This window comes from Leiobunum rupestre, chromosome 11, assembly GCF_980474605.1.
Source record: "Leiobunum rupestre chromosome 11, qqLeiRupe1.1.hap1, whole genome shotgun sequence".
NCBI lineage: Eukaryota > Metazoa > Arthropoda > Arachnida > Opiliones > Sclerosomatidae > Leiobunum > Leiobunum rupestre.
In genome coordinates this window covers 19,186,898-19,203,839 of record NC_143394.1, presented here as the reverse complement: position 1 = coordinate 19,203,839, position 16,942 = coordinate 19,186,898, and the positions used below count along the sequence as shown (strand labels likewise).

At 39.0% G+C, this 16,942-nt stretch overlaps 1 protein-coding gene across 1 annotated transcript; it reads left to right on the top strand.

Moving 5' to 3' along the window:
* Positions 1–163: 163 nt before the first annotated feature.
* LOC149921936 (zinc finger MYM-type protein 1-like) lies at positions 164–2,314 on the top strand. The gene has a single exon (XM_090162191.1). The coding sequence runs from the start codon at positions 164–166 to the stop codon at positions 2,312–2,314; it is 2,151 nt and encodes a 716-aa protein (XP_090018317.1).
* Positions 2,315–16,942: the final 14,628 nt, after the last annotated feature.

Here is a 16,942-nt window from a genome sequence, read left to right as displayed (position 1 = left end):
TAGTAATAGTCCTGTAATCCTGTTTATAAAAAAAGTGAACTGGACTATTACTGACACAGTTCCTAACGTTTAGTAGAAAATGTGAAGCTTTTCAATACATTTTGAATAGTATGTTGGTATCGTATTTACAAAGTACGCGTACGGTGTACTTAACAGATAAAACATGTCGCTACCTCCAAAAAAACCTTCTGGCACACAAAACTTAAAAAGAAAACGAAAAAATGAAGGCGAAACTGAGAAGTCTGCAAAATTGCTTGCAACCTTTTTGAGAGTTGAGAAGTCATCTGAATCGTCATCATCAGAATTAGTTCAACACTCGACGGGAGGTCTATTTTCAGATGAAGCCCATGATGTACAAGAAGAGCTGCATGCCCAAGAAGGTTTCGTTATTTCTGGAATGTCATCTGCAGTTCAAAAAGAGGGTATACCAGACATACCATCACCGTCGCTTTTTCAAAATGCCAATTATGATGATATTTCAAAATGGTCGGTTGTTGACTCTGGAACTAGAGACGAAATAATTATTCGTGGACCTGTAAGTAACGAAATAACCAACGACAAATATCCAAAAAAAAATGATGGACGTCATTTTTCAAATGCGCATTTTCAAAGAGTAATGCCAAATGGAGAAACTTATAAAAGAAGATGGCTTGTTTACTCTATATCTGCTGATAAAGTATATTGTTTTTGCTGCTGTTTATTCATAAGAAATTCCCACTCTAATTTGGGTAAAGAAGGATTTGACGACTGGAGACACTTATCAGTGCGTCTCAAAACTCACGAAACTTCCTCAGATCACCAGCGCGCCCTACAGAGTTGGATAGAAGCGTCGATTCGATTGAAGAACTTCAGTGGAATAGACCAGCATTTGCAAAAACAAATTGAAGACGAAAAATCACGATGGGTTGCCATCCTCGAACGAATGATGTCCATAGCATTATTTTTAGCCGGCAATAATTTGTCGTTCAGAGGAAGCTCTGGATCTGAAAAACTATATACTCCTAATAATGGTAACTTCTTGGGTTTAGTGCAACTGCTAGGAAAATTTGACCCTGTAATGTTGGAGCACCTTCGCCGTATTGTTAATAAAGAGACCAATGTCCACAATTTTGGCAAACGCATTCAAAACGAGTTAATCGGTTTGCTTGGAAGTGAAGTTCGAAATAAGATTTTGACTATGTTAAAGTCATCTAAGTACTTCTCCATAATACTAGATTGCACCCCTGATGTCAGTCACATCGAACAACTATCTTTAACATTGCGTTTTGTTGACACTAATGAAGATGAAGTCCAAGTGCGTGAGTATTTTGTTGCTTACAAGCCGGTAAGTGACTCTTCGGGAGCTGGTCTCACTGGCCTCTTTCTTGATGAAATTGTGCAAGCGTTTGATTTAGATATGAATGATTGTCGAGGCCAAGGATATGACAATGGATCCAATATGGTAGGAGTAAACAAAGATGTCCAAAGCAGAATTCTGAACCAATATCCTAGAGCATTTTTTAATCCCGGTGGGTGTCATAGCTTGAATTTGGTAATAGCAGATGCCACCAAAACATCAGTTAAATCGGTTTCTTTGTTCGGATTTCTTCAAAGACTGTTTGTTATATTCTCTGGCTCAACAAAGCGATGGGAAGTGATATCCAAGCACGTAGAAGGTCTATCGCTGAAAAAGGTTTGTGAAACTCGTTGGGAGAGTAGAGTTTCTAGCCTCGCCGTAGTTCGTTATCACTACTCTTCAGTTCGTGACGCCCTTCTGGATCTTCATGAAGAAACGAACGACTCAGTTGCAGCATCAGAGGCCTTGTCCCTGATTCAGAACATGGAGCAATTTGAATTCATAGTTACAATGGTGGCTTGGTATGATGTATTATTTCAAGTAAACGTTGTAAGTAAGGCTATGCAGTCTGAAAATATGGATTTAACAAACGCTTCACAATTGCTGAAGAACTGCTCGGAATTTGTGAAAGAGTACCGGGTTTATCAGCCTGCTCTGGTAACAGCTAGGGAAATTGCTTCTCAAGCTGGGATAGATCCTATTTTTAAGCTAGTCCGATCCCGAAGAAAGAAGAGATTATTTGAGTACGAGACCGTAGATGAGACACCAACAGATCCAGAAGAACTGTTTAAGATGAACGTATTTTACCCTATGATCGATATGATTGAGAATGCATTGGTTACTCGATTCACACAACTATCCAAATTTAATGATACATGGTCCTTTTTATATAACATCAAAACCCTTCCAGAAAAGTCCAAATTGGTAAAATCCTGCGCGGATTTAGAATTGGTTGTGAATTGGTTAATGAACTTTTAAGCCTGAATCCATGGTTAAAAGAGCTTGACTCAGCAGCACCAAAAAACGTTCTTCAACTTATTAAGCAAAATGGTTGGCAAGATATATTTCCGAATGTGTGGACAGCAATTCGAATTTTGCTCACAATTCCCGTAACTGTCGCTAAAGGAGAAAGAAGTTTCAGTAAAATAAAACTAATCAAAACTTATTTACGTTCAACCATGTGTCAGGATAGACTGTCAGATCTTGCAATTTTGTCCATAGAAAATGGTATTGCCCAGGACTTGTGTTATTCTGACTTAATTAAAAAAATTTCAAGCGCAAAAGCGAGAAAGGTGGCAATCTGGCGCTAAGTTGCAAATAATAAAAATATAAAAATTTAAAGAAAAGGCCTAGATTATCTAGGCCTTTTCTTTAAATTTTATATTTTTATTTTTTCGGATTTAAATGAATTTACGATGTGAATTTAACGTATGCGTGACGAGAGCGTTGTCTGCGGCATAGTCGTTTAAATAAACAAATATTGTTCCATTTCAGTGTTAAACTTATTGTTCCTTATCCATACTACAACTATACTAATTTTGTCGAGGTTTGATTTATTAATATATGTTATCTATCTTCAGTCTCTATCTACAGCTAAATTACGAATATACGACCGCATATGGGGGGGGGGGGGCGCCACAATGAGATCTCGCACCACCAGAAAAACTTGCTGGGGCCGCCACTGACTAAATGTTCACTAACAAGGAGACATCCCGAAGTGTAACCCACCGATTTTGTTCAAACTCGGGGGATTGGTAGACCTTCATGTATCCTGAAAAATCCTAAAGGGAATTTATTCAATGGGCAACCGTTTTGCCATGGCAACGAAAAATGTTTTTGAATAAATTCCCTTTAGAATTTTTCATCATACATGAACGTCTACCAATCCCCCGAGTTTGAACAAAATCGATGGGTTACACTTCGGGATGTCTCCTGTAAGTTTAGTACGCATTTTTCGATAATTCAGCTTACCAGTTAATATTGTGACCATAGGTAAAATAACTTCGTATATAGATAGGAAACTTCATGTTGTAGAAGTGACGCCAGAATTTCGGCCGACATCTGGTGGCGGCACCCGAATAATATTATTTGGTGAAGTTAGCACTACTCGAAGTACGTACTAGAACCTTGGTGTTACGCAATCCCAATTGCAAAGGCTTAAGCGAGCTATATGTATTAAAAGTAGTTTTTTTTGAACTGAGAGCAAATTTAAAAAATAGCACTAAAGAAATAGCATTCAGTAAAGATTTCAAGTTTGTTTTAAACGCTATTTCTGGTATATTTGAAGACAGTTACCTTGCAAAATACGTTTATTCCCCAAACTCCGACCTCAAATTTCTCAATACGTTTTACGCTCTTGAGAACACAGCCAACTGGCGCAGTCACTAGATGTCAGGGCAATCTCGTGAAAGTCAGTTGGCCCCATTGAAGTTTCCTATCTATTTACGAAGTTATTTTATCTATGATTGTGACTTTAAAACATAAGTTTTCAAATGGTCGAACTTTAAGTTTATTTTTCTAATTTTGATTTAACAATTTAACGTCAGTATTTCACACAAAATTCAAATTGATCTCCACTTTTCAGACGTACGATAATTTATTTCCGAAATCGATACTTTTTTGGCTCTGATACGATAATTTGAGTTTCAGGAATTGGCAACGCTGCTAGCCACCCTAAAGCAGTGACATTATTTATTTCCCATTAAGAGCTGTAAATGTGAAAAATCTCAATTACTCGGTTATTGCAGTCACCTTGGCGCCCCCCCCCCCCCCTGTTAACCCTTGACTGAGGAGGGAAGGGAGGGCTTCCGTTCCCCCACGTTCCCCAAATTCCTCCTCCCAGGCCGTGGTTCCCAGGAACGGTGTCGAAAAGTGCCTCGGCTCCTCAACGCTTCCTCCTTTCAGCGTCGAGTCTCCCCGAGCCTCCGCCAGGGCTCTCCCGGCGACAAGGGGAGGGGGAGGCTATAGGGAGATGAGAGATTGGATCTAAAGGATCAAGAGAGAGAGTTGTTCCGCGAGCGGGGAAGGGGGGGGGGGGCGCTCGTACCGGCGTTGAGGGCCCCCAAGCTCGTCCTTTTCATAGAAAAAAAATCCGTTGAAAGAGATTTTCGATTCCAGCTTGTTGCTTTTCCGTTCTCCAACGTTCCCGCAAATACGCCAAATGTACACAAACGCTTTCTAATAGACCAGTCCGCGATGCGATAGAGACCTCTAGCGGAATGCGTAGGATGTGCTCGGTCTAAAATAATATTCCACATCTTCTGTTTTCTAAGATTATTATTCGTTAATTATCGGCTACTATTCAGGGTGTTTCAAAAGTTTGTGCGAAAATTTTAAGGAGTAGGGGCTGAATTGAGAAGTATGCCTGTTTCTTTCCTACGATGAGTTAAAAGTGCGCCAGAGAGCTTCTAAATGTGGTCTACTAACCCCTGGAAGTAGGCTGCAATAAGCGCTGGGACATTTAAATACTGTTAAGATTCCTTTTTTAAGATGGTTACCTCGATTTGTTTACAAAGTCCTTTTTTACCTATCACACGAACCCAAACCTTAATGTTCGTATTTCCCTGGTGCTTCGTTTGCGCTTTTTCTCTCGTAGGCGGGGCCAAAGCCGTCAAGAGTTATTTTAACCATACGCGATACGGCTGGATAAGCATTCCAAGTAGAGGTTTTGTCTAAGCGTTCTCTGCGGACGAACTTTAACTTTAAAAGTCGCTAGATGGGTATTAGCATAAGCCTATCATAAGGTCCTCATAAGCAAGGTCTAGGCCAAATTTTTTACCATCACATACCCGTTATTAAGAGGTAGGTGTTCAAAATCTGCACCTCCTAGTGGTTATGTTCTCAACTAGGCGTAGCAACTTGCATGATGAATGCGCAGAAGGCGTACGCGAACGTTTTTAAACTTAGAACCACGCGGGAGAAATCTCCGCCGCCCGCCCTTAGCTCCGTAGCCAAGGCTTAATCGGGGGGCTGATCACTCTGCGTAATCGGTGTACAGAGCCGTACCTTTGACTGTACTAATGGGATTACGTGTAATCTTTGAAGTCCCTGCCTTTGGCAGTGCAAATCTAAGCGTAATCCGGTGTACAGATTTTCTAAGAGTGGTTAGCCCCTCGGGCTTAATTCGCAATTTTATCGCTTTCAAACTTGAAATGAACACTTATCATTGCAAATGATTCATCAGAACCTTAAACTGGTTTTTTAGAAATAAGAGAACTTGTTTCTGAAGGTATTTATTTTTCAAATTCGATATTTAGACGCGTTTTTTTGTGGCATTAATCAACCCAAGCGTGGCTGCTCCGAGGGGCTAACCAGTAAGAATTTGCCTTTACACCGATTACGTAATCATTAATGAGTACAGATGAGTACACATGATTACGCAATGAGTACAGATGATTACGATGAGTACACATGATTACGCAATGAGTACAGATGATTACGGTGAGTACACATGATTACGCAATGAGTACAGATGATTACGATGAGTACGCATGATTACGTTACGATGAGTACACATGATTACGATGAGTACACATGATTTCATAATGATTACGGGTGATTACAGATGAGTACGAAGATTACAAATAATTATGGGATTACGAATGAGTACAAAAGATTACGGAAGATGACGTAATCATTACAGTTAGGGTGTACACCGATTAAGGGAAGTGGTTAGCCCCAGTAGCGGCGCTAAGGTTTTTTCATAGGTGGGCTAATTATTTTGTGGCCCCTAAGAATTTTGTGGCCCTAACAACCGTGGAGTGTAGCTACACTCCATTTTACAAATTTAGTGACCCCTTATAATTTTTCCAGGAAGCGAGAAGAGCAAGGTTGTTTTCTTGGTGCGTCGCTCGTGGCGTTTACTGGACCCCCTATGACCTTGTATCCCTAAATTCCCTTTCTTTTCTTTCTATTGTCCATTCAAATTTATCTCAATTTCCGCTCCCTTCCTCCCGAATCTATCTGTTTATGGTCTACTATCTTTTTCCAGAAAAATTTTTCTTGGCAATAAAACAAATTTCTAGAGATAAAGAAAATTCATAAATTCAAATATGTGGCCCTTTTAATATAAATATGTGGCCCCTCTCAGAAATGCAGAGGGGCTAAAGCCCACTTCAGCCCACCCTTAGCGCCGCTACTGGTTAGCCCCTCGGGCAGCTCTACCAAGAGAATATTTTAGATGTAGAAATTTTGCAAACGAAGATGCCGCTACTGCCCTATCATCGTACGTTAATTTTCTTATCTCCAGGACAACGCCGTTAACATGGACCCCTATGGTAGACCTTTGTTTATCAGCTAGGCTAATACCATAAGCCTATCATAAGGATGATAGGCTTATGGTATTAGCCTAGCTGATTTTTATTATTATTATTATACAGGGAAAAGCAGTGAGCGGATTGCCAAGAGAAACATTTCTTAGTTTATGATGTAACTCAAAAGCCAAATGTTAATATCTAATTTGTCTGAATGGAAAAATGTTAAAATCTAATTTGTCTGAATGGAAAAATGTTAATATCTAATTTGACTGAATGGAAAAATGTTAATATATAATTTGTCTGAATGGAAAAATGTTAAAATCTAATTTGTCTGAATGGAAAAATGTTAATATCTAATTTGACTGAATGGAAAAATGTTAATATATAATTTGACTGAATGGCAAAATATTAATATCTAATTTGTCTGAATGGCAAAATGTTAATATCTAATTTGACTGAATGGCAAAATGTTAATATCTAATTTGACTGAATGGCAAAATGTTAATATCTAATTTGACTTAATGGCAAAATGTTAATATCTAATTTGTCTGAATGGCCAAATGTTAATATCTAATTTGACTGAATGGCAAATTGTTAATATCTAATTTGACTGAATGACAAAATGTGAATATGTAATTTGACTGAATGGCAAAATGTTAAAATCTAATTTGACTGAATGGCAAAATGTTAATATCAAATTTGACTGAATGGCAATATGTTAATATCTAATTTGACTCAATGGCAATATGTTAATATCTAATTTGACTCAATGTCAAACTTGTATCGCTTATTTAGACTCGATGACAAAATGTGAATATCTACTCAATATTCAAATATGAACATCTAATTTGACTCAAAGGCCAACTATCTAACAAAATCAATGTAACTATTACTTTTAAATTTAACGAAAATGATCTAATTACCAAAAATAAACAAAACAAAACCGAGTTACTCACTTAAAATGAAGAACGGAGCTACAATTCCTAGAAAGAGAAGCGAGGGAAGTTTTAAGGAAAATACTAAAACTCTGGCCACAAAAGAGAGCCGAGGGGTAAGACAGTCTCAGATAATCTGTACATCGAGTTTGTGCATTTAGCACTGTTAAAGGTACATATTTTCAAGAGTTCGCGAGTTCCATTTAGCAGTGTCAAAGGTTCGGCAGTGTACACCGAGTTCGCAGAGTGTCTTACCCCTCGAAGGGAACGAATAAAAGTGGTAGTACATTGCAAGGGGGAGGGGGTGCAATGGCCATAATCAAAGGTAGAAGAACGCTCTATTAAGAGCAACACGCGAGGGGTAAACGGCGCTTTTGTGATGTATTTGAACCGTGAGCGCCATAACAAACTCAATTTACAAGCATGGAACTTGATTTAATGATTTTAAAAAGCAATTTAGAAGTTTGTTAGGTTCGCTTCAGTGACTATGCTAGATTTAGCTCGTAAAAATACACCTGTACGGCAAACGTGACTAATGCCCCGCGTATTACCCGGATGAAATAGTAACAGTACTGTACCAATGGAAACATTTGTTGTGAAAAACAGAAACAAGTTCGAACAACCACGTTTATCAATTTTTTTCCTGTGGAAAGGTTTTGCTGCATTTGAGGTGTTAATGAACACAAAATAATATAGAACCTGAGTGTTATTCAGATTACCAATTACAGGAACTGTTCACTTTCCTCGTTTGTGGATAATGTTGTGCTTCATTAATCCTTTAATAACTTTCAACTAATCAATTTAAGTTATCTAGGTCCCAATACAATTTTTTGGGATGGGCAATTCCCCTTGCCCTCTGGGGTTCCTACGCAACTGGACCAACTGGACTACACGGAAAATAAAACACCAGATTTCCGGAAGCTTACACGAAAAAAATCTGCTGGCAACTGAGAAGCATTTTGTCTCGCAGAAAGCGATAGTCCATTTCCTATCTCATTCACGTGACGTCGAATTTCCATGGAAACACACCGAGATTTGACGCTAGCACGCTATCCCCCCCCCCCCCCCGGGCCAGTAGTCATTGGCAAATTGGAGCGTCTTAAAAAACGAAGGTCAAAATAGACTTTTCTCTTTCTAAATATCGTTGAGTCGAAATCGGAAATAAGAACGTCACTGGGCAAGAAAAGAACTTCTCGCAATATAGACGTAATATTCGTAGCTTGCTCGTGGATGTGGCTTGTGTTCGTAGCCATGGTAATGCGTATAGGTCGGCCATGTCGTTACGACGGCCAAGGCAGGAACGTGTGGCGTTTTGCGTCGTGATCTGTGACGTTAAATTAATGGTGTGGCGGCTTATTTATGACGTATGCCAACGACGCACCCAATGGTATTTCCCCCCCTCTAACAAATAATACGTACATGGGGGAGTGTTGTCTGGAAGACCCGCAAAAATATCATTATTTGCGGGACTGTTTAAGTAGTTAGCGGATGACTTTTTGGCTGTAGATTTTTAGGGATAATCTCAACCTTTGGAAGATTGGATTACGATGCTATACCCCACTGTTAGACATATTATTATATTGACTCACCGACAACGCCCTATATTGTAGTTAAGTAGAAGTTAAAAAATAAGTAAACAATGGTACAGTCTATTATTTATGAAAATAATTTAATAAAATTTATTTACTTTTATAACTTAGATAATAAATGTATTCGGGAAATATTTATTTAAAATTAAATTAATTAAAATTTACTTAACATAATCAACCTAGAAAGTCTGACTTATGGGCGCCATCCAAAATCTATCGAAATCGAAGCTCCTAAAGTTGAAGAACCCTGATCGTATTTACGAAAAAGAAGGGTCGAGTGTAGTAGTTTCCCAAAATACTTAAAGGTGGCTCCACGGATAATCCATAATAGAGGGGATAGAAGGGGTTTCAAACTCCGGGAAAAGGTAGGTGGGGTGGGGCGAGGGTCCTATAACGGCGCTCCTAATTTGAAAAACAATCGATTGTTCTCTATCTCTTCCCGAAATAGTCGCTCCTCGCGCGGGTCAGCAACAGAAGCGAACGGATACCGACTGCAGTTAAATTGACTCGCTCGTTTTCGACTACATATCGATCAAGCTTTCAATCTCCCTCACGCGCACCCACCTACCTAACCGAGACCAGGGGGGCCGGGCGGTGGCAAAACGAGGAGTTTTCGCCCGTTTTATTTATTCAAATGTATTTGAATGGCGGATGACCCTAGACAGTTTAGTTGTTGTAGGAGACGAGATAACACGCCGTTTCCAACTTTCAAGGAATCCGCGATAGATCTTTCCCGGGCTCTCCGAGCAGGGGCCGCCATCTTCTCCTGTTCCCGCCTTCCAGTCACCTTCCTCCAGGGTCCCCCCTTGCACAAATAATCTGCCGTGAGGAGGCATCTGGAATGAAGGTGACTGAGAGGGGTCGTAACACTGGCGACCCTTCCAAATACGCCACATCGGTATTTGTTGTTTGGCCATCTACTGATGTTTTCCGAAAGCAGATAATATTTTATTTTGGTAGTAACAGGTGAAAACGAAATTACTTACTAGGCACTTTTATTTTCTGTTACTTGATGGCGTCTCAGTCACTGTCATTGTTTACACCATATTATTAAAGTGGTCAGGGTTGGACATAAGTCACTAGTCACGGCAATTGACTACTAAAATAAATGCTCTGACCACTAAAATTAATCGACTAGTGAAAAATTTACCTAAAAATTCATAAATAATGGCGAATATGGCGTATCATAAATTCATCATTCATCAATCGAAAATTGTGATCGTAAAAAGTCATGTAACTCAAATGATAATTAATTCATGTTTTAATTCGGAGGGTAAAGCAAAATGTTTGCTGCCCTTATTGTTTTTATACCCTAAATTTTACCCCCACTAGTCAGTGACTACTTAAATAAATTAAGATAGGAGGCTCACTAGTCAGGCTGACTACTAAAAAAAAGGATCCTATTGTGTAGCCCTGAAAGTGGTGTATTTTCTAACAAGTTGGCAAGCCAAAATATACCTCTCCTCGGAAGAATTGTCCCTAGTGGTATTAATCTCTCGAGATGACCCTTAAAGGTATATCCGCAATTCAGAGTTATTTACTAAAAACGTAATCCCGGTTCAATCCCGCCCGGTATAAAATTTTAATTTTAATTTAAATAATTGAGACGAAACAACCGAGTTTAATTTATTCAGAATAATATAAATTAAGTAGTTACAACAGCGAGTTAGACGTACTAAAACAATGCACAATTGAATTTAACCCTATTTACAGAACAAGTTTATCAGTTAAATATAATACGAAGCAAATTTTAATGAAAGAAATATCTACAGAGGATGGATTTCCTGGGTGAGAAAAATAGAAATAGCTATTTCTATTTTTCTCACCCAGGAAATCCATGACAGCATTAGGAATCGTAGATATCCAAATTTCCACACAAAATGTATTAACAAGAAGCAAAAACCTTACCATCAACAATGCACAGAGAGCCACTTGACGAAACGACCGCTCTTACATCAATACACGCTAAATAAACGCTTTTGCATTATTACAACTTTTTTAAAGATAATAATAAAACTCGTAAATAACTAACAAAAAACCCACAGGTTCTACCCTTTAACCCTCTTATATCTGCTGACTGCGCTAAAACAAGATTTGACCTTTAAAATTTCATACGTAAAAAATGTAGACTTTAAAAACCGTTAATATACTCTTCCGCTAAGCTGAGTTTATAATTTTCAAATAAATGTTACATGTATCGGTGGTTCTGTGGTAGAACATTCTCCTGCCGTGTAGACGGGCTCGGTCTCAAAACCTGGGCGGCACATTCTTTTTAATCAACAGAGAAGACGCTACATTAGAATATCTTCGATACAATAATTTAAATGGAACACGAAATTTCGTTCTATTTTAATAAAAACCGAAATTTAATACTCTCTTAATTTGTAATAAACGCTTCCACTTAAGCTGAGCTTATAATTTTCTGTGAACTGTAACATGTATCGGTGGTTCTGTGGTAGAACACTCGCCTGCCATGCAGGAGGGCTCGGGTTCGAATCCCGCCCGATGCTATCGCAAATTGAAACTAAGACGATTGCCGTAAACAATTGGTGGAAACCCTGCCATCGGAAGTTTACAGGTTGCCTTAACACTCAGCACTCGATTTGTCCCAAAAGTCAATAAGAGGGAGTTGTAGAATACGTACCTATAACAAACGTAGCGACGGTGCGCGTTAACGAAAAAAAAATCAACGCAATCGCAAATTTATCCGTTAACGCTTACCGTCACACGGTGGTTTTGCCAGCCTTTAAACTGCTGAAACGGTTGTTCGACTGCGTACGCAGTGATTACCCTTTACCCCGAAAATGCGAACGCGTTCGCAGGCCACACACACACACCCACAGACGGACACGCTGGTTGTATAACCCCTCCTAGGGGACTTTTATTATTTTACATTTTTTATACATAAACCAAAATATTTATCAATCAATTATGTTAAACGACAATTAAATTAATGTCACGTTTGTGTGACGTCACGTGACAGTTGAGCAACGTAATATCCTGCTCTTACAGCCGATCACTACGCTGAGCAACTTGACGTCAAAACCGGAAACGCAAAAAATCGTTAAGCATTAACGTTTAAATACACCTATGAAAATTATGCTTTCATCATTTTATGTATTTTTAAATTTTGATTTTGATGATTTACTTTAAGCATAGTTTTCAACAGCACCGATATTTAAAGCATGAGATAAAGATGGTGTTGTATTTAACTTCCGCATCACTTCCCAATATAATTCCGTCTGACCCTTAGCGTAAATTAATTTCTTGGAACCTTGCGTCTGACCGTCTTTACCGTATTTTCAGAAATAGAAAGGGGATTGACGCGAAGGAAATAAAAAAACTTGTCAAAGGTCTATGTTGCAGTTGTGATTTGCCCTTTTGCGAAGACTGCCTTTTATTATTCATTAAAATTAAAAACTAATATTTAATAAACTATTTTACAAATTTACTTCTGCAGTTTTTATACTGAAAAGTGTCACTTACCACTTACAAGTTACCACTTACCAGGAACTGAATTTTCACTGCACAACGCGTTACTCGGATTCACTCCTACAATCGGGCGAAGAAGGTGGAGAAAAACCGGGAAAGTGGTTTTTCTCTCAGTGACGAATTTTTAATTGTGGCCGGTACAACGAAGATCATTAAATACGATCCCGTTTATGAACTAACTTCATCAAGGAGGGGATAGGAAAAACACGTAGTCCCGGGAAAATTGTGCAAATTATTTTGTAGGCGGCATGGCTCTATTATTCGTTGTAAAACCTTTTCGAGGAGAGTGGAAACCTCGCTATTCTGTGACAATGGCTGTGGCTCTATCCCCACAGTACCAACTTTGATGACATCAATTCCGGGTGGGTACTGCTACCCACCATACCCACATTATCCGCCGGCCCTGTATAGGGGTGTCATTGAACTCCCGGGACGCTCAAATACATCTTTCAAAAGGGAGGTCATCAGGACACCCGATTTAAACGAGAACGTTGTATTGAAAATTTCCAAATATAAATGAAAATATTTGCTGTTCATTATTATCCATACGATGTAATCTCATGAAACTGTTAATTATAATCATCTAGGCTAATACCCAAGGCACCACCTTAGGCCCATGTCATCAAGCGACTTATAATGCCTTTAAACAGGTGGCCGGGTTACAATGTGTAGGAGGGTGGTGGCAAGCCCTTCATACCAGTCGGGAGATAACTTACAAACTCAACGTAGAAGTAGTAGTTCCGAGTTTATCACCAAGTTCCACAAGTAAAGACCTTTTCACACGAGCCAACTTTTCAAATCAAAATGCTGAGTCAGCAAAAATGGATCAGTGATCCATTTTTTTCTCGCGTACTTTTTTGGTGGATCAACTCATCGAACTTTTATTCACACGAACCAACTAGTTTACTCAACTCAAAGTTGACTCATCTAGTTGGATCAAAAAGTTGGCTCGTGTGAATAGACCTTTAGGGTCGAACCCGGATCCTCTAAGTTTATTGATGTAGGAAAAATATGAAATGTATGTGAAATTTCTAAATTTTATATTAATTTGTATTTGTTTACTTTTCATCCCCCACCCCCGTGTCAATAACACCTAGGAGCAATAAACACGAGGAAAACGCAGCTAGCCTTTAAACACGCTAACGCAGTGTTGTGTACAAATTTCATTGGACGAACTTTTACGCTGAACGTTTTACGGGTGTGGGGAAGACAATAGGCGAAACTATAAAGTCCAGGGGGGCTGAAAAGATGGTAGTCACGTGACTTTGTGGAGAACGGAAACGCCATCTATCCTACGAATTACGAACTATTATTTATTTTATTTTGCGGTTTAAATTTTGATCGATTCATCTAAATTATCTAATTATTATTATTGTTTAGAACATTTTGTTATAGAAAAGTGGAAGTTAATTAGCTGTCTGCAGCATATGGAAGGAATAATTTTTTATTTACCGTCGCACGGCCAATTTTAGGAAGACGAGTTACCGAATCGAAGTTGGCTGTGATATGGTAGTCACTTGATTTTGTTTTCCCATTTTAGCAAGTTGGTTAAGACCAAATTTATTTTATAGTTTCGCCTATTTCCAAATTTTCCCCTTCCGTCGGCAGCAAGCGCTAAAGCGTCTAACGACTTGGTTAGCAGATCCCCTTTGGGGTGACCTTTAGACATGTCTGGAATTGTCTCACCCAACCTATATAACCTTCGCACTAAGAGGCTGCGCGTTCGAGATTCTCTACAGCAGCTCAGCTTTTTTTTGCTATTTTAAGCCTCTTTGGAAACCCAGCTTAAACGTAATCCTAGATTTTTTTTTACAAAACAAGGTATTTTTAAGATACTAACGCTTTTAAAATTCTCGAAATAGCACAACCGGTTTAAAATATATCTCTACGAACCTCGGTTAGAAGGACGTAAACGGACCTGAAAAAAAAGAAAGTATATCTTATATTGGCAACTCCGTGAAATATTTGGAAATAACGTGACGTCACAACTACACCTCCACGTACACATCACTAGCTCATTTTAAATTACTTAGAAAAATCATATGTAACATAATTATTATAAGTGTGCCCCTGTTTAACATCTCTGTATTAAAAATTTAAATGAGACCTTGTTTCACAGCCACCAAAGAAAATACGGACTAACGTCGAGTAAAACTGGTTTTAACTTCCTTCAATCCCCGCCAGAACTAGTTTTGATGACGATAAAACCGTCAACGATTGGGAAGTTAGTGCTCCCTGATAGACTGTAGAATTTATATGACCAGTTTTGTTCTTCAACTGCAACAGACTCTGGAAACTGGACTTAAGACGGTTCACTTTTCCATAAAAATTAGCATAGTGATTTTGTGTTCCCGAGCGTGAATGAACAGTACGTTAATTACGAGGTTGTTGTTGGAAAATAAATAAATTCTCCGCTTTTATAGACGTTATCTGCTAAGGAAAATTCTCGACTATGAGTTGATGTTTATCTTCGTTGCCTCTCGGTGGCGCCGCAATTTGTACAGCGACGTATGCTTTCCCGCGGAAGGAGTTGGAAGCTTCGATTCTTGAGAGGGAGTAAGCGAAGAATGACTTCAACTAATTCTCGATAAGCCTGTTTAATCCGCTTAAAAGACACCCTGATTTCATTCGGAGTCTTTTTTTGCATCCTCAGAAAAGGTTCAGCAACTGGGTTAGAATATCTAAGTAAAGTTGCAATGGCGTAAATACGCCAATGCAGCCAATGCGGTGCATTGGGACCCATAAACTTTTACTTAATCGACTGCTCCATCGGCTGTCTCACGAAATACACGTATATTTTTATAGAGAGTATTACCGTGATGCCATTAGCACCCAATCGCGTACATTGGAACGCACAAATATTGACATGTCACAGGGGCCCATTTTCTTATCCTGCATTGGGGCCCAATTATCCTAGCTACGCCACTGTAGTTTTCAAGAAATTTTTCTGCTTTTCCTATGACGTCGTTAGGCTCTCTCAAATTCAAATTTAGCCCCCGACGCACCTTTAAAAAAAGAGATTATAACCGAGGTCAGGAATCCATACCTCTACTTGGAATGCTTATCACGGCAGATTTTCCAGCTCGATGAGGCTGACGGTTTTATTGACGTCACCATTTTAACTTAACAAACAACAACGTGAGAGGGGAGCGCGCGCAAAGGAGATTTTTTCTCTCGTAGGCGGGGCCAAAGCCGTCAGCGTGATCTTACCATACGCGATACGCCAGGATAAGCATTCCAAGTAGAGGTATGGATTCCTGCCGAGGTCAAGGGGCTTGATTAATTTATTAAAATTTTTATAACGATTTATTATTTAACCATCAGTTTGGTACGATAGATTGGAATATGAATCGAATATAATATGGTAATATTATAAATATTATTAAGAATGTATTTATTTATACTCAGGGAGAATGAATATGTCGAGATTATTTTTAGCGTTTCTCCAATTCCACCCGTTGGGGGCCCCGGTATGCTCCTCCGCTTTAATAAAAGCAAATAATACTGCGATCTCATTGGTTAATAAAAATTACGTTTTTCAACGCGATTAACGCTGGTGCGAGGACGCAAAAAAAAGACCGCCTCCTTTTATCCTCCCCCCCCCCCCCTTTAGCGTGACGGGGTTAGGGCCTCAACGTGTCCGTCGATAGTCTCGACATAATCATTCTCCCTGAGTATAAATAAATACACTCTTGATATTATTATGAACATTGTCTCTACCAGGTGAGTGATTCGAATTAGTGACGTTAACAGACGAAATTTTGATTCAGTTTCCACTCACTTTAATAACAATAACCCTTTCTCCAAAATGAACTGACTTTTTAAATTGAGACCGGGATTGGTATTAAGATAAATTGAAATTCTACGGAGTGGGGTCGAAATTAACTTAACAATATTGGCCTCTATTATACAGGGTGTTTCGAAGGTTATGCAAAAATTCCAAGGAGTTGTAGGTTGTGAGTTAAGAAGTATGCCTGTTTTTTCCCATTTTCCTACGATGAGTTAAAAGAGCGCCAAGCAGAAGGGACTTTAAATACTGTTTAAGTTACCTTTTAACGCTGGTTACCTCGATTTATTTACTAAGTCCTTTTTTAACTATCACACGAACCCAAATCTTAATGTTCGCGTTTCCCTGCTGCTTAGTTTTGCGCTTGTTACAGCCTACTTCCAGGGGCTAGTAGGCCACACTTTGAAGCTCTGTGGCGCTCTTTTCACTCATCGTAAGAAAATGGGAAAAAATAGGAATAATTCTCAACTCACCCCCTACAACTACTTCAAATTTTTGCATAACCTTTTGAAACACCCGGGATAAATTTCCAGATAGGCAACAATCCA